Source organism: Pieris rapae, chromosome Z, assembly GCF_905147795.1.
Source record: "Pieris rapae chromosome Z, ilPieRapa1.1, whole genome shotgun sequence".
In the NCBI taxonomy this organism is placed as follows: domain Eukaryota; kingdom Metazoa; phylum Arthropoda; class Insecta; order Lepidoptera; family Pieridae; genus Pieris; species Pieris rapae.
The window spans coordinates 7,105,409-7,124,483 of record NC_059534.1 but is presented as its reverse complement, the minus strand read 5'-3'; the positions used below and the strand labels follow the sequence as shown (position 1 = coordinate 7,124,483).

The 19,075-nt window shown below is 33.1% G+C and overlaps 2 protein-coding genes across 4 annotated transcripts; one reads left to right on the top strand and one right to left on the bottom strand.

Annotated features, from left to right (window-relative positions):
• Positions 1-612: 612 nt before the first annotated feature.
• LOC111000033 (longitudinals lacking protein, isoforms H/M/V) lies at positions 613-10,329 on the top strand. Of its 3 annotated transcripts, XM_022269395.2 has the most exons (8): positions 613-755; positions 1,300-1,476; positions 1,603-1,734; positions 1,824-1,990; positions 2,081-2,261; positions 3,590-3,656; positions 6,736-6,917; positions 8,210-10,329. In XM_022269395.2, exons 2-8 carry the CDS (start codon positions 1,309-1,311, stop codon positions 8,585-8,587), a joined length of 1,275 nt encoding a protein of 424 aa, XP_022125087.1. In that variant the 5' UTR covers positions 613-755; positions 1,300-1,308; the 3' UTR covers positions 8,588-10,329. The 3 variants fall into 3 exon arrangements, with proteins under 3 accessions (XP_022125087.1, XP_022125053.1, XP_022125062.1); XM_022269361.2 differs by lacking the exons at positions 6,736-6,917; positions 8,210-10,329 and adding an exon at positions 3,976-6,425; XM_022269370.2 differs by lacking the exons at positions 6,736-6,917; positions 8,210-10,329 and adding an exon at positions 3,976-6,425 and having other exon boundaries at positions 613-842.
• Positions 10,330-12,295: 1,966 nt separating this feature from the next.
• Positions 12,296-18,251, bottom strand: LOC110999947 (tyrosine-protein phosphatase non-receptor type 1). Its single transcript, XM_022269244.2, has 9 exons — positions 17,908-18,251; positions 17,409-17,570; positions 17,079-17,335; positions 15,872-16,094; positions 15,592-15,741; positions 15,236-15,401; positions 14,712-14,817; positions 14,039-14,053; positions 12,296-13,625 (listed from the first exon to the last, which is right to left on the bottom strand). Exons 1-9 carry the CDS (start codon positions 17,977-17,979, stop codon positions 13,451-13,453), a joined length of 1,326 nt encoding a protein of 441 aa, XP_022124936.2. The 5' UTR covers positions 17,980-18,251; the 3' UTR covers positions 12,296-13,450.
• Between the last annotated feature and the right edge of the window lie 824 nt (positions 18,252-19,075).

The window sequence follows — 19,075 nt, the reverse complement described above, 5'->3', positions numbered from 1 at the left end:
GTGAAATAAATGATACCTATCTATCTTATGTTCCGTAATAAACGAATTTTATTTTTACAATAACGTTTTTCACGAGCAGTAGCTTTTTAGTTATAATTCGAACGTAGTCATGATGGTAATAATGATCGGATGTGGCCGTCATTATGTCCATGTGTCTCGTAAGGAAGCGTAAACTACATGAAATAGCTGAGTAGTTTTGTAGGAATGTGAGAGTAAAAACCGCGCTACAAGCGAATGTTAAAGTTAGCTAAGTGTTGCCAACTCGGATTTTGAAAATGACGTAGATTTAGTAATAATTCTATAGGAAAAGTTCGTAGATCCAAGTACTTTTTTATGAGTGAAATGAAGAGCGTAGGGTAGGTAAAACTGAAAAAAACGAATGTTTTTTTTAATGATCATTACTACATTTTACTAAATGAAATTTAATACAACATATTTATTACAACAACAGATATTGTGCGATTTAATTAAAATGCGTACATTTTGTGACTGAAGTGAAAAGTCCTAAAATACGTAGATCTACGTAAAAAAACGTAAAATTGGCAGCGCTGATTAGCTATGAACATATTATGATTTTTTGGACTTGGTAACCCCATTTTATGGTGGCAGTACTGGATGCACTTGGCGTGGGTTTTATTTTTGTGTAGGTACCTACTTACCTTTAAGTAAATGGCGTGGGTTGGTGGATTTTATAGCAAATAAATGTTTTAAGTGTAAATTTGTCTACATATTATATATTGGCTCTATCAAACAATGTAAGTAAATCTTCCAAATCATAAATTATTAGACTTCGATTTTGTCTTTGTTATTGATTGATGTCATTTGTCCGGGTTGGCCTCACGGTAAGTAAATCGTTGTTTTTGTATAATATTTAAATAGTGTATTCTTACATTATACATATAACATTTTGAATTTATTATGATTGTGTCTGAATTTAAACGATTAATGCTCTTTTTGTAAACATCAGCGTCACAAAAGTCTATGCAGTTGGAGGGATTTTTATTAATTATAACGTTGGTGAGTGACGCGATGTCAAATAATTTAACGGAGTATTTAAACTATGTGCTATTATCTACTTCATAGTTTGCGTTGGTTGTTCCGTCTAATAAACTTTAATAAAGCTGAAGCGAATGCAACTTTTTTCCAAATAGTTCAGCACAGTAATTCATAATTGCTTTGCGTTTAAATCAGTTTTGTGACGAATATGTATGCAATTAATTTTGTAAAATATGAATACAAATGTATTCAAAATTTACATAATTGAAATGCAAGTGTACCTTATCCCTTTTGTATTTGTAGTGAGTCACCATGACACAACAGTACAGTTTGCGGTGGAATAACCATCAACCTAACTTTATTTCGATGTTTACAACACTTCTGAATACAAAAACATTAGTAGATGTTACCTTGGCAGCAGAAGGCCAACACTTACAGGCTCATAAAGTGGTTCTTTCAGCATGCAGTACTTATTTTCAGGTAAATAAATATAACTTTGCTCATAAATGGTATGACATAATGAATACATATGTTATTGGTAGATATGCTAACTGATATTTATACTATATTATTAAGAATATACATAACATTATTTATTCGTTCCAGACACTGTTTGTAGATAACCCATCTCGACATCCTATTGTCATTCTAAAAGATGTTACTTTTTCTAATCTTCGTACAATGGTAGATTTCATGTACTATGGTGAAGTTAATGTGACTGAAGAACAGTTACCCCAGGTAAAAAATCTCTAACCTAACAATTCACTCATATATGGTTATAGAAATATAATGAATTAAACCTTTAATGTTTTTTTTTTAAACTTCAGCTTCTTGACACTGCAAAAGTACTAAAAATCAAAGGTTTGACAGAAATGCCAGACTCTACATCTCTTACAAGGCAGAACATGTCATCTGAATTTCAGTCATCTGGTGAAGTTGAGTCACTCAGACCCTCAGCATCACCTTCATCATCACCCTGCAATAAAAAACGACGGTAAATTATATGATCTCTTAAAAAAGTGACTTATACAAATACATGGATTCTTATTTATAGGACTAAAGAAATGGTTTTCATTAATTTTAGTCGCAGAAAAAGTTCTACAGGGTCGATGGGAGTAGGGAGCCTAGTGCTGGATGACACTAAGCATGAAGATTTTGGGCAGAATTCACAAGATATTGTGCGTGCAGAAACCATCACATTGAGTAGTCTTCCGCAACAGAGACGTATGCGGGAATATGATGAAAGATTAGAGGTTATGGAATCTGTAAGTTGAAATTTAGCTCCTAAAGGTTTCATTAATAAAAACGTCTGTGGTATTATCCCACCATTCCACTATAATTTGACTCAGCTGTAGCTTAAATCTATAGATTTCCAAATGCTTAATGTCTCTTGTATTATCTAAGGGGCCGTTTATAAAATACGTCACACTGAAATCAGCGTTTTTTGACCCCCTCCCCCCCCCATTGTCACGCTGTGTCACACTTTTTGTGACCCCCCCTAGAAATATTTCGTCACAAAAACTAAGACCCCCCCCCCTGATGAGTATGATAAATGATAGTAGACAAATTCTGAAAATTAAAAACATTTATTTAGTTATTATAATAAAATTTAAATAAATTAATAAATATCTTTCATAACGAACATATAAATAATAAATAATATTTCTATTATTCAGAAGTCCAAGGATTTTCTAAATGGGCCATGGAAATATCTACAATTGGTATTGCACCATCTTCTTCTTCTTCACCTTCAAAACTACCGTCCACTTCATTGTCATCTAACCATTCTGCATCTTCCGTACCATCGTTTTCATCTCCTATTATGCATGACAGCTCTCGAGTTCGAGTTCTCTTTTTATAAGTGTTAAATAATTTTTGATAGAGTTCACCTCTTATCGATGTCATTGTTTTCTTATATGTTTCTCAACTATTAAAATCAGAAGTGACAAATTGCGGCAATATTAAAGAGTATAAAGTAATTAACTGAAGAGTATTAAATTGAGAAGATGAAAAAAGCGTCTGTATTAGTTCTCTGCTAAATGACAAATGAAGGAATAAAATAACAATAAATACATGAGAAATAGTATTTTCATTTGTTACTGAATCGAAGCGCAGGGTACGTGGAAACGTTACTCTCTCAAGTATTGGAAAAACAAAGAAACCCGTTGTGTCGGATCGCAACGGCGCTAGAGTCGCGCCACAGAGCTAGCGCTCATGACTCATGTCATGTAATAAACGGCGAACGTCACGCTGCCCTATACCCCCCCTCCCCCCTTGTCACATCTTGTCACACTCAGCCAGACCCCTCCCCCCCCTTGTATGCGAACGTATTTTATGAACGGCCCCTAATAGATATTCTGTATTTTCGTAAAATTTAAGTTATAAGTGTGTTTATAAACAAAGAATAATCTGATATTTTTTATAATTGGGTAACATTGCAGTTTAGTAAAAATAATATACATATAATAATATTCTAAATTTATTTTAAATTTTTCTTATATTATGAAGAAGCTGTAATAATTCTTTAATATAATAAAAATGATCTTTTTGGTTATAGACTACTGTATCTTAATTGATTGATGAATTGTTCCAGGCTGATGAACCACATAACATGAATGTTGAACCTATGACCATTGATGATGCAGTTGGCATTGCCCCAGGTATGTTATATTTAATTTTCATTCTTATACATAACTTATGTTATTTCATAATCATTACCTCACTACCCTGGTTAATTTGATTGTAGAATAATTTTTTTCATTGCATTTCATGATTTTATTTTCATAATATTTCAATCAATAGAAATGATGTTGGCATGTTGTTGTTGTAAATTTGCAATTGTAACTTGTAAATTATAAATTTAATTTGGAACAGATATTCTATATTCCAGGGAAGGGAGATAAATGAATATTAATTTTAAGTTTGAATTATTTTGTTATTTAAATTGTATTATACGAAATCATTAATCTCTCTTCCCAGGGGGACAGTGGAGCATGATTGAACATCCTTATCCACGATACTCAAACGCCTGTATTGGAGGTGGAACGATACAACCTGACCCGGGAATGTACATGAATAATGTAATGAACACTCACACGGATCACGATATATCCGATTATGGCCAGAATTTGGGAGTAGCCGGTCCGTCTCCCGGCCCCAGTTGTGCCACCGAAGCCCCAACCGCTCACGAAATGTCAAATTTGACGCAACAGAAGAGGCGGCGCACGACCAACCCACAAGCGGCTGAGAACTTTCAGCGCGCCTTGGAGGCAGTGCGGTTTGGTGGCATAGGATTCTGTAAAGCTGCGCGTTTATTTGGTGTGAACAACAGGACACTGTGGCTAGAGTACAAAAAGAAGGGATATCCGAATAACAGGCCGAGTATCAAGAGCAGGATAAAGAGAGAACATTCAACGCCGCCATTACAAACGAAAGAAGAAATCCCCCAACAGGATCAACAAATGGCTTTGTTATGTCCGCCGCACCCGGTGCCCGTGGGCTTTATTGACCCACGGCCGCTCGACTTCCAGGTGCAAGTAAACAACCAGAACCTAAACGTCAATTATATGCAATAGAACGCGGTCGGCGGGATGTCGGCTCTCGAATATTCGTGACCATGGCAAGATGGCGTCCTGCCTTGCATCCCGCTAGTTTTTACCTCCACCTCAAACAATTAAGTTTCTATTTATGGCATAGATAAGTAGCAGCGCTTGCGATATACTGAATGTAACATACATCGAACGATACAGTTGTTTGCTCACGGTCCACCATTTTTATAATAAAAACAGGACACGTGTGCTCTCAAACTATCTTCTCCTGAGTCAATCATTCTATGTAAATTAAGAGTTGATTTGATAAGAGCAATGATAGGCTATCGCAAGATATAAGTATTTGTAATGATTTATCCAGTATTCCATAGTAAAATGATTAGTCGGATGCACTAAATTATTTGTGATACTTTAATTGGTGTTGCATTGCCATGTATATTTAGATCTCAATAGTACACTAAGACTAGTAAATATTTGTAAAAGCTTTTTTTATCGTACTGCGCATTACTGATAGGATTTAAAAATATGTGAAAATATGTGATAGCGAATTTATTATAATTACAATGATAGGATCAGAATTAATAATGACTATAAATCTATCAAAAGTCGCATAGTTGAACTTTGTACCAACTAACGGGCAGCTAAGGTTTATTTCAATAATCTACCTCTGGTTGAATAACTTGTAATATATATAGTTTAGTCTTCAACATCAAAAAAATCTACACCAGTGAAGATAATTTCTGTGATAGTTGAGAGATATTTGTGTTATTCATACTTTCAACCATTTCCAACACATCACAAGTACTATTAAATCAGGCAATGATTTTTTTAATTCTAATTATATGATTTAAAAAAAAAAAATCATCAAAAAATATTACACAATCAGTACAAAAATAAATTCCTCAAAAACATATTAATTGACTTTTCAAATTCAATTTTGTATGAATTATAAACATTTACTAGAATATTCTCTATATGTTGATAAATCATTTTTCTAATTTCATCTTCGGTTAGGTTCACGTATGGATGAAAGGGGTTAGATTCCTTTCAAGGTTTTGAATTATAAGAATCGCTTTTCTCTGAATAGATACACGACTTTTAATTGTACGATTCGTTAATACTCACTCAATATTTCGTGCATTTATCTTATAAGTTAATATTTGACACAAAGTAATTATCAATAGTACTAGGTTTAATCTTAATTTTAAGCCCCCCCACACACATGAAAGATCTCTTCATTTTGACTGATTTTTATTGTAAGTTTTGAATCTAAAGTCTGTCAAGAACGCGCATTTATTTGTATCCTGTATTTATAGGGATTTTTTTTGTAATAATTGACGTAAATGATTATCCCTATTCAGGGTGCATAGGAATTATTGGATGGAAGTTTGCTTATAAAAATAATTTGTATTGTATAACATGATGAGAATTTTTGTTTGTACTTATTCTTTATAATTAAATAGACATCTCAATCCTATGCAAAATGTGTGCATTTAATTGATTTAAGGTTTAGGGTTATCGTAACATCGCATAATATTTCCTTTTGGATATTGTAACTGCAATCTTTTAGATTAAGTGATTATTCTTTATGCTATACAACGCGTAATAGAATCGGAACTCTATACCCGTTTTAATGATTGGTTACCAGAATTCTCCTTTAAAAGTTTAAGTAGAAACATCGATGGACACTATTATTTTCAGTATTATAAAAGTTGTCATAATTTAGACTCAAACCATTGTCTTTATAATATATAATAAAAAGGGATTTACCATTAACAATTGAAATGTCGATACGAATAGTTGTCATAATAATCTGTAAATATGTGCGTAGCACTACTTAATACCAAAATAGGCAATAAAGCATCTGATTATTTTGTAAAACACTCTCTTTACTTTCGTCTCCATTCCTTACTCTTCTACATCACCAATATCGAAAATCCTTTTATGCTTCTTAAGGTCAAAAAGATGTTTACAACATCGCAGCTTAATCAAAGAGTAGAATTTCGGAAAAATTATATAGTTACAGTCCTTAGATTGCAACAACCATTTTAATGAATTTCTTTAGGAAATGCATTCGAAAATACCAAAACGATTCTAAAAACTTAGATGTTTCTGCAATTATTGGAACACAATATACATAAATTATTCTTGTAGGCCTACATTTTAAATGATTCATGCAATACATTTACAGATTCTCAAGTAGACCTTCGATTGCGCCGCACAAAATTGTTTAAGCGTCAGAATCGCGTCCAGCCAGAGGATAGGGAAATCCGAAAACAAAGTTCGGAGCCAATACCTTCGTCCATCGCTACAACGCTTTCTTCGCCTACGCTTCAGAAACATGAATCATACCCACAATATTTTACAATTAAGGTAATACACACTGATTGACTGACTGAAATGTTTAGAAAATGAAAAACGGCTTAATCTAGGACTTTGCCAATACTTATTGTTTTTCGAAGTAATCTCCGTTCCTCTCTACACATCGTCGCATTCGAAGGAACCACTGAAAAAAGAGATTCCATTTTTCGTTAGGGGTCTCTTCTTTGGCATTTTTGAACCCTATCGCCGTATCGAAAGCGAATACCTCGAATTTTATCTTTAGTTCTTGGGAATAAATGAAAGTTGCAGGGTGCCAGGTCAGGACTGTATGGCGGATGACTGACATTATCTCGACACCTGCCATAGTCAAATATTCAACTCCTCCTGGCTCCTGCTTCGAGGGTGCTGCTGTCGAAATGTTATCAGGACAACAGGCAAACAGCGATTCACATATACCAGTCTGCAGTAACTGTCCTTCCATCTTCTAGCACAACTGTCGCGAAATGACCTTTCCGACAAAAGAATAAGGCAATCATCTTTTTTCCTTGACTCCTTCCTTTCCTTACATTAGTTAGCCGATCCTCGAAAACACCCACTGAGCTCATTGTCTTTTAGTTTCGGGTTCGTAACAGTACAGCATTTGAGTCACCGCCGTTGAACTTATCTAACATTTGGCGACACCAGTCCATGCGAAAGTCTTCTCTCTCTATCTAGAACTTTACTTCCTGATGCCTCGTTCGTGTTCGTGTAATATTTTTTGAACTTGACTCATACCAATGCCTAGGCTTGCCCGTACCTATCTGCTGATAGGTCACTCTCTTAGAAACGAAATGGGGCTTAAGAAATTCTAATCGCCTATCATAGCTTTGTTGAGTGTCACAAAGAATATCATAATAAATCATTGATCCAAAATTTTCTCGCGCTAAGTTCATTATCATGTGTAACAAGAGTTTTAGATTTGCCGCCAATTCCAAAAAACAAATAACGAATGCAATTTACTATTTTAGGTTACTGCAGTGTTCTAAAATTGGAATTCAAAAAAATTGTCATTAGTAATATAACTAACCAGCCAGTTCTAAACATTTTCAGTTTTACCCACGTATTGAAGTTCAGCAAATTTAAGGAGTTGAATAGTGTAGGACAGTATGATAAAATCAGTAAAATAATTAAGATATATATTAAATATCCACCTTTTAATATCGTTATTTAATTATATCGTATTAACGATAAGTACAGAGACACGTGGAATTTAGGTAGACATTATGGTACTAACTAAGTAGTTGATGGCTTACGATAAGCTATTTAATGGTAAAATGTAAAAATTTTCTTATTTAAATTCACAGAGCCGACGATTGAAAGCCGAACAAACTGTTGGTTCGTTACTCATACGCACCGTTCAAGACCGTCAACCATCGACATCTGCTACTGTCCCGACACCGCAATCCGTTACTCTTCCAGTTACCACGTGTACGTCCACTTCTTGTGAAACTGTGACTACTGATTCGACTGCGCAAACCACGCGAGCTAGTCATACACCAGCTGTGCGATCTGGACCTCCGCTGAGCTGCAACTTTTGCTGGAACACAGTTGACGAATGCGGCCGCATACTCCGTCGTAAAACACAGTACCATTGCCCAGAATGCCGAACAAATTTATGTATAGTACCCTGCTTTCATGAGTACCACGATGCCGCTGATCCCGAGGCGGCAAACGCCAGATGAAGGAAAACTGTTATCGTCGCTACTAACGATTTTTCTAAATTTCAGTAAATTTGTGTCAAAGTTGAACATGTTGGATTAACATTTGGTATTGTACACAGTCAAATGGACGTTTCTATTAAGACATTTTTTGTGGTACCTACTGTATCACAGTATCCTGTGTATTTTATGAGCTTCACATGTGTGATTCCAGATTTTATATAAGGTTGACAGAAGTAATCATTGTAACTAGCTATTTATTGTTAAATTCTGACAAATTATGTCGTATTTGAATGAAACTTTCGCTGGGGTGGCTGAGAATTTTTTCTCCTTGTATTTTATGAAGTAGTCATACACCAGCTGCCCTATCTGAACTTCACCTGAGCTACAACTTTTGCCGTAAAATAATGGATGAATGCATCCACATACTCCGTCAAAAATCAAAGTACCCATTGCCCAGACCACCGAAGGAGTAAATGTATAGTATATGTTTCATGAGTACCACGATCCCGCGGCAGCAAAAGCCAGGTGAAGATGATCTCTCATCGTCACTACTAATCGAGATTTATAAATTTCTGTAAATTTGTGTCAAAGTTGAAGATGTTGAATTTACATTTGGTTACATCACAACATAGCTACACAGTAAAATTGACGTTTTATTAATTAAGACAGTTTTTGTGGTACTTATACCACATTACTTTGTGTATTTTATGAGCTTCACATGTGTGATTCCAGATTTTAAATTATAAGGTTAAGAATAATAATCTTTGTAAATTGCTATTTGTTGTTAAATTCTGACAAATTATGTTTGTATTTGAATGAAACTTTCTGCAGTTGGCTAAGCTAATAAAAAAAAATTGAATTCGTCCGAAAATGTGGTAAGTAATTGGTAAGCTGAATAATATTTTCAGATTTAAAACATTGTCGTTCTATTTGTGTCTGCTTACTCAAATCTTGTAATATTAAAAGTAGCCATAATTAAAGTAATAACAAATATTTACATGAGCAAACTTTAAATCTACCAAGGATTCTTTAATAGTTTTTACAAAAAATATATAGAAATACTTGTCTTTATCTGTCGTTGAAAACGTCAATATTGTATAGCATATTTTTTGGATGCCCGTAGGTACGAAGGCATTTAATGTGAACTTGCCTGTTTTACTGGTCTCCTTGTTTGTGATTGAATTTTGCAAATATAATCCCAATAAGATTCAATCACACCATTGATGTTTAGAATACTAATAGTATTATGTATAAGTGAAAGGCATGCATTGCATGAATTTTATAGGTATATATTAAATAAAAACATGCGTAATGTATGCGTTAGTAAATTGTTCTACATGAAAAATTCGAAATCAGCTTTTGTATATATAAAAATATTCTTGTATTTGGCATGACTATGTGATACATATATGATATTTTTATTGTTGATAAATTGCATGAAATGCAGTATTCTTCAGTGTTCTTTCATTGTATAAAGTACTAAGCATAATATATTTTTTTATATCGTGTTTTAATGTTACCATTAAATGCTTTTAATTGATATATTTTTGGCCGTGAATTTTAATGTATAGAAGACAAATTTAATAATATTTACCAGACCTCTCTTGTTGTTGGTCCTTAGACCTCTTTGTTGGTTTCTACCAGCATTACAACCTCGGTGTTTTCTGGATCTTGATTTTCATTGGATGAGTGACAGTATAGGTTTTTGTAGGTACTAATAAGTGTCAAAATTTAATGTTCTCTTAATAAAATTCTCAAAATTATACGATGTTTTTATTAGTATATGCGTCACCGCCCAAATACCCGAATGGTCTACAATTGTAGCTTCATTAGGTTTTTTTTTATATAATAGTGGTTTAAAACATTATAGTTTTATTGATAGCCTCTAGAAGAAACAGTAATTTATAGTCAACTCAATGGCAATTTACATTTTCCGTCTCTTTTTACCCTGTAGCAAAACAGCGTATGCAATAAGTGTAAAATTCAGTATCAGAGTGAACATATACAGTCCGCGTCACTTGAATAGCCTCACCCCTAAATTTTGTAATTTCTGTATAAATATGAACGAATATTATTTTCATAATAGTATTAATTTGACTTCATGCGCAGTGCATTACGATACAAAACAAAACACGTACTAACCCCCCACTGGAATACCGCGCCCCGCGTCGGTGCGACATTTCGTCCGCGTCACATGATTAGCCTCAGTACTGTTAAAACATTACTCGCGTGCGTTTGTTTTGTTTTTTTTTGTAGCAATTCTTTATTTAAGCGTCGAATATTATGTATATTTTTTTTTTGAAGTCTTATCCAATTGTTTAGCTATCATGGGTCGTGGTCGAAAATTAACTGAAATCGAAAGAGAAAAAGTGAATTTTTATTTGGATCAAAAACTATCTCACCGTGAAATTGCTATAAAAATTGGTCGCAATCCTAAAGTAGTTAATAATTATGTGAAAAATAAAGAAAACTATGGAAAAAACTATAAAGGTCGTACAAAATTGGCTACTTCGTCAAGTGAACGTCGGCTTATTTTACGTGCAACATCTAATTCTTTCAAGACAGCACGACAAATTGCGAATGAAGTGAACACCAGCACATCACTGTCTACCGTGCGACGCATTATAAAGTCATCACCATATCTTAAACGGCAGAAAATCAAGAGGAAACCTCATTTGCGCGATCAACATCAAAAAGCGCGATTGTTATTTGCTAAAATACATATGTCTTGGACAAATCAATGGCATAATGTTGTTTTTAGTGATGAAAATAAATTCAATTATATGGTATAGATGGCTATTCATATTATTTTCACGATCTAAGAAAAGAAGAGCGGGTGTTATCACGTCGTCATTCGGGAGTTGGCTCAGTAATGGTATCTGGGCGGTTTCTTATAAGGCGCCTATTCCAATTTCAATTCTCCGAGGCAAACAAAATTCAGCATTGTATACTAATCTATTAGAAGTAAAGAAAAAATATTTGTACAATTTTAAAACACCGGAACTGGATTTTCCAACACGATAATGCCTCTATACATACGTCACAGGAAACAAAAGCTTGGTTTCAATAAAGTAAAATTGAAGTATTAGATTGGCCATCGAACTCTCCGGACTTGAATACTATGGAAAATATTTGGGGCTATCTATCTCGCCAGATATTTGCTGGTGGACGCCGGTTTAATAGCAGCGCAGATCTTGAACAAGAAATTCATAAAAATTGTAATAATTTGGATCAAAATTACATTAATTCATTATATAAGTCAACTCCCGAACGTATTTTTGAAGTTATTAAAAGCAATGGAAAGTATACAAAGTATTAAAAACAAATTATAGCCTTATTTATTTGTGTTTTATTTCACTGATGCTATTCAAGTGACGCACCATTTTCACTACTTTAGTGTACAGTTAGTACTATTTATTTATCTTATTTTTACTTTTTATGATTAAGCTATAGTACGACGCTAATGAAGTTTACTTATGAAGTAAAACAGACAATATTGAATATACAACAGAATTTATATTAATTTTAGGGGTGAGGCTATTCAAGTGACTCGGACTGTAATAGTTAGCTCAGTTCTGAAGCTCTCTCTCTTCAAAAGATATTAAAAACAGATGTTATCCGAGTACTTTAAACGGAAACATTTTTTTCCAAATGTGTAAATTAGTAGTACCAGGGCGTTAACGGTCAATGTTATATTTCGTGGTAAGAAATGAAAAATGACAAAAACAATACGATTTAATACTATTTATTTTATGTTTTCAGTACAAAAGGCATGCAAATGACTAACTTATTGTATTGTAAGTTGACGTTCTTACAATATTAAGCCAGATCACACATATTACGTAGAGGCGATTTATTCGAGGGTTGTAAAGTAGAACCTTTGATTGCCAAACTGCTATACAACAGGAGACAGCAGATAAATACACAACCCGCTTCCGCTTGAATGAAAAAGATATGTAAAATTTATATGAACTACGTTACAACGTTCTACAAAATATAATTGAAATCGATATGTGTTACATGCCTTTGTTAGAAAAAGTTGATAAATTCGATAACAATGTATAGTAATCTTTTAGTTACATAGTATCTTGTAACCGAACTTATATTTTGAAAAATATACAAAAACTAAAGATACGTTTCGTGGGAATGTAAAGAATATAAGAAAGAAAAAAGTGGATATTTCATAACATATTAGGTCCATACGTTGGCGTTATAGTTAGCGGTGGGCTTGTCATACCTAAAGACCTAATGCATTATAAGAGACCGATGTTTACATACGACGCGCATTCGTACCAGCCTGCAACTTATAAACATTTAGGGCGCGTATGTGAAAATAAAATATAAGTATTGTAATAGTTAGACAGTAATTATATAAAAAAGATCTTTCCTTCTAAGTGTGTATATGATTTGTAATCAATACACGGACACGCCGCACTAATCAAAAACCTTTGTAATAGACACTTTAGTGTGTATTACAAAATTAAATAACCTGCATATTATCAAATCCTTACCAAAATAACAGTTGTAGATCAGATATGATATCCATATAAATGGCAGTGACTACAATGTATTTGATATATGCAGGATTTCCTCTTATAGTCATCCAAACATTGTTATTAAATAATTTTATAGACTCAAGCGCACACGGTTAGAATTTGTGAAAGTAAAAATAGGCATACAATTTGACAATAAGAGCCCCACTTCACCCCTCGTCAATTGAGTAGCCAATCACAGACGCATTCACAATTGAGTCTTCTACTGAAATATATAAATTTACTTATGACACAAACATATAACATTAGTCTCAAAACTGTGTTACTTGCATGATATAGATGTTAATTGCACAAATTATCAACTAACTTAACGACTAACTTAACTAACAGGTTAATAGTATACGTAAATAAATCCAATTACGACGATCCCTAATGCAATAATGATTGACATTGGCAGCCATTTCGGTTTTTTTGGTTTCTTCTCCGGTTCTGGTGTTAATAGTTGGCGTAGAGGTCGTTCCATGTTTTGTGTCCTAGCCTTTGCTCTTAATGTCGGGCCATCTTGTCTGTAATATATATGAAAGTTATGTAACATCAGACCACTCTGCTGAACTATTCTTGCCTGCGCTCCTTTATTTAATTTATTTCTTATTTAAAAACTAGAATATTGGTTTGAATATGTGTGTTTACACACTTAATCAAAATTGCGTAAGCTATTTGACATACGCTAACCTGAACCCAAGTAAGTTGTAAGCCATTGATTGGGCACATTGTGACATCTTTCACGACTAAAGTAAGAGTGAACACAGTGGATACCACAGATGTTTAGTTTTCGAAACCAATTCATTTTTACAGTCTGGAAATTAAACCTAACACTACCAGGCGCAAGCATTCTGACTATCATTTCGAGGTAATGGTAGGAATCAAATTCAGTAGACAATTGCGGTCCTAAACTATCCAATATAATTTATTAACTTACCTTGTTTCTGTGAGCCTGTAAGAAGATAAATATGAGATTAATAATGAATAACTTTAATATTTCTAAATTGTATATGTTTACATCTAATGATAAAAGAAATACTTCTAGCTAATATGAATCATTTCTTCATTTTTTTTTGTCTAACAAAACCATGGTTTTGCATGTGACAAAATTAGGTACGTTCATCAACTTGGTATTGGTAGAACAAAATGGACTTATTGTATCCTTTAATTTAAAAGCCATATATCGATTTAAGCTAAGCTTGTCTTTAAGATTCATGTTAAAATATGGAGGGTTCGAAACATTAATGGAGAATAATTAGGGCGGCTAAGAAAAATATACGATAAAAATACAGTTAGAAAAGAAAGAAGAGACATTCTCCATCTGAAGAGCATCCTCAATGGAATTCTCTAAAATTATTCTGCTCGTGTTGAAAATGTCTTTCAAACTAAAGACTGTTATAATGATGTATTAATATTAAAGAAAATTAAGTAAGACATCTAAGATACAATGATCTAGAACTAGAACGCATCCTATATCTAGGCGTAGGGACCTGACGACCCCATCGCCCACTGGTGAAATAACCTGTGAAAGTGGTTATTTCACCAGTGCAATCAGTCAACCCCCTTCCTAGTGGGAGTGTATATACACTATAATTAAAGATAGGACTTACAGGTCGTCTGATTCATCCTTTTCCTTGTCTTTGATGTCTCCGAATCGTAATGGTGATTGAAGTGGGGAACTAAATTCAGAGCTGTCACTGGAACTGTACAAATCATCTGTAACAATATGTCTACTATACATAATTATCTATATAAAATATGTGTATAAATACAATATGTTTAATTAAAAAAATACGTGTGGCACTCGGGGACTGCTACGTTAATGCTATTGCATAGCATTTTTTAGCAACTCAAGCAAATATAAATAATGATTTATTTATTTTTATGCGGTATTTTTTCTCTGATATTAATGCAAGTTTTATCTTTGATATTAATTCAATCTACTACTCTACCACACTCAGACACCCCTTATAATCCGTCTCACTCTCACGGGTACCGGCTGCACCGGCCGCGCTTGCTACGTCTCCGATCAGTGTTAGGTTTTTTTCGTTACGGAATTTCTTGATTCGGTCGCCGCGCTCAAAGCCCGCGATAAAATCTATGCAATAGACAATAGTTGTTTTTAATGTACTACCTTGGTTAGAGTCCACTGGAACTGGTGGCAGTGGACCAAAACACGGACTAGTTTCGAGACTTGCTCCCCGTGGTGGCAAAGGTGGTGCACATGATGGATCGAGATTTAAAGTTTCTGATGATGTATCATCAACCTCAGAATTTATCTCCTCTATAGGCGCCTTTTTCTGTCCATGTAAATAAATATTCGTAAGGTTATTATCAGTGCATTTGCATTTACAGAATATACATGATATAGAAATACCATATGGAATAATAATAATAAATTTCAAGTTTATTGACCCAACAGCAAAAATGCATGTCTAGTCTACCACATTTTAATATTATTATAGCAATTAATTACAAATATTAACTTACGTAATTAGGATCAAATCTCTTGACGCCTTCTATGATCGCCAGATAACAGAAACGAAATTGATCAGTATTTTGAATTAAGCCCATTCGCTGTGTCCGCATGATTTTCATTATTTCCTTAGGGTCTACATTGTCAACTCCTTGACTCTCCATCTACAACATTAAAAGAATACCTTTTATTTATCATATTAATAACCAAAACTTTTGTAAAATTTTTGTACAACTTTCCAACTTAGTAGTGTTTGTATTATTGTTATATTGTATTTCTTTGATATGTACTTACACTAAAAAGAGTAGAGTCCACAAGACAAAAAGTACCGGATCGACCGATTCCTGCACTACAGTGTATAATTGGTGGTCCACTGGACTCCAAAATTCCAGAAGACCAAACATCATTTAAAAAATCTAAAAATTGAGTCGGTGATTTTGGTACTTTAAAGTCGGGCCACGTTATGTAGTGGAATTGTAAGACATCGCGTGTTTCTTTGCTTTCCAAATCTTGAAGTCTGTAATAATTTACAAAACATATATGTAATATATTAAAATTTGACAAATTGAAGACAATTTGGTGAAAATTTAAAATAGTGATAGTAAAATTTTTGTATATGATTTTATTCTAAAGAAAAAATACAATCGCAAACATAACAACTGTCATTAAAACATACATTTGCAAGGCCTTATTCATTTAAATAGAAAATCAAAACAAAAAGAACTTTCTTTTCACATAAGCCTTGATTAATATGATCAAATTATTTGTTCTTTCAAGGATTAAAGCATGACAAGCATTATAATATCATTGAATAAATAGCATTTGTTTACCAGAAAGAACTATTGATACACAAATGTTAACAATAAATGCTCAGATTTAAGTATAAATCCTTCAAAAAGTAGTCACATCATGAAAAATGCCACAAATTCTTAGTTGTAGAGAAGAGAAAAATTAGAGAGGTTTGACTGATAAATATAAGTAATTCTTTGACATATAGTACCACTGTAAATAGTTTGCAAAACGCCATAAACACTAACACATAAAATTAACAAAAATCTCAACAATTTCAGCATAACTCAGGATTGTATATAAAAGTTATGTATCCCAACAAAATTTATAATATTAAAAATATATATTATGAACAATCTCATATGTGGCCATTAACTTTAAATAACAATACTTTTAGCAGCTGTAGCTCAAATGGTATTATGGACACACACAAAAAGTAAAATATCAGATAAGTTATTAGATAGAAACTCATAGTAGGATCATAACCAAAATCAAACAAATTTTATTAAATAAAGAAGAGTTAAATTGGCCAAGCTTAATTTAAATACATGTTTATTTTTTATAATTATCTTGTCTTAATAAATTCTTTTATAGTTTTCTTACAAGAATAAAGTAAAATAAAATCTCTAAAAATAAGGTCTTTAATCATTTAGTTTCATATTTTCATATTTTTTTGAGAAAAATGTTTTATATAATGATGAGAAGCACTTACTTAAATTTTCTGAGTATGTAGTAATTTTTATTTTGTTCACTAATAAGGGTGACAGCCAACTGAACATCTTCATAAATAGACTCTAATCCCTCTTCGCCGGGCCAGTACTGGTGACACTTTGTCTCCTTATTTTCAATCAATTTGTTTAACATGACTATGCCAGTACTACATTGCTCCCATACCATGAGCCAAAAATGTCCCATAGTGGCAGCTAATGGTCCTTGGGTTAGAATATAAGATCTTTTAGCCGATGGTATCTGCAATTTTATAGTATTACTTAAAGCTACTCATTCATCTAGAATAAAAATAAACATGATAAGAAAAACTTACATTTACAAAGTTGGCATTGATGTAATCCCTTTCAATTCGGTTTAATTTAACACGTGTATGGTCGTAGGGACTGACGTCTCTGTACCTATTTAAGTGCTTATTACGAGGCTTTTTAGCTTCTAAAGCAGACAAATATTGTGGCTGACCTTCTCTGCAAATTTTCTGAAAAACAAAGGTTTACTTCAATTACTACTTCAACTTGATATAGATTGTAGGATAAAGTATAGTAAAGTTCTGATCAGAAAGGATTTAAGTTGTTAGGATTTTATTTTTATTTTAAAGTTTTAATAATTATGCCCTGTTGTCAACAAAACAAGCTTTTATGTGTATTAAAAATATTCTCGGTTATAATTACAGCAAAGAATTCATGTGGGTACTAAGCCTTTTATCGCGTGTCACAAAGAAAAAGGATAAATTTTTTTGATATCACATGTGGGTACTAAGCCTTTAACGCGTGGCACAAAGCAAAAAGCAATACTATATTACTTTTCATACATACGTAATATATTAGCAGCCATGAGTTGTTCTTTACAAAATCTTCATATTCCTTTTCAATGTTAGTTAGAGCCATATTGCGGTCTTCTCGTACAAACAGTTTGTATATATGAAGTAGCAACCGGATGTCGCAAAAGCCGCGAATAAGAGGTGTAAAAAAATGTAAATCACGTCTTGAAAACTGCTGATTATAATTGTTTAACAGTTTAATAATTCGTAAATAGTATTGAAAACCACTAAAATTTAAACATTGAAGACTGACTGATCTTGATGAGTATAATAAAAGTCTCAGCTCTTACCACCACCACCCGGTGCTTCCAGATGCCAAAACTCAAAAATAAAATTACTTATTACAGTGTTGTTCAGTGTTGCCAATTCTGAAGCCTAGCGGATGGTAGAATGCTTGCGGTGATTTCACCGTAAGTTGAAAGCTGCAGTTGGCAACACTGGTGTTGTTAGTTAAAAAATATATTAGTTTTCAAAAACAATACAGCAGATTTCAAAATCGAATACAGTAAAATTACAGTAAAAGTTAATTTAAAAATTAAAAGAAAAATAAGCTGCTGTATTAATTTATTTGTAAACACATATTATAATTGTAAGTTATTCTAAAATAATATACTAGTGACTTTGATATATTTTTCTACTTTTATCCTCAGAATCATTTCATTATTGGAATTAAATTTGACGCATGTTACAGAATTTTGATGAATTTTTTTTTAATTTTCCATCGCTCATCAACTGAACTTACACGTTGCTGACTCTTAAAAAATAATATCAACGGTAAGTACATATGGTTGGCCAGGAAATCAAGTTTATGCTAAACACCTTCACCGTGTCTTAGGATCAGTAGTTAATGAAAAATTACAGACAGTACAAAATTCATAAGCAGATTTTTTGGCAGGTTTTAGCCATTTACGAAAGTCTTGTATTTGAAGCCGATCCATACGAAATTGTTGCTGATATTCGTTTTGCATTTCCGCCCATTCTTATGATCATATAGTTTTTGGTTTAATTTACGGTATCCACAACAATTAAAAAGTCTTAATCTTAAATAAAAGGTATGTGCTCACTATATTAGCAATAAAACGATACCATACCAATCAAAACATAACAAATGAGATGCAAAATGCATTAAAATACATTGTTGCTTTGTCAGACAGAGATGGTTT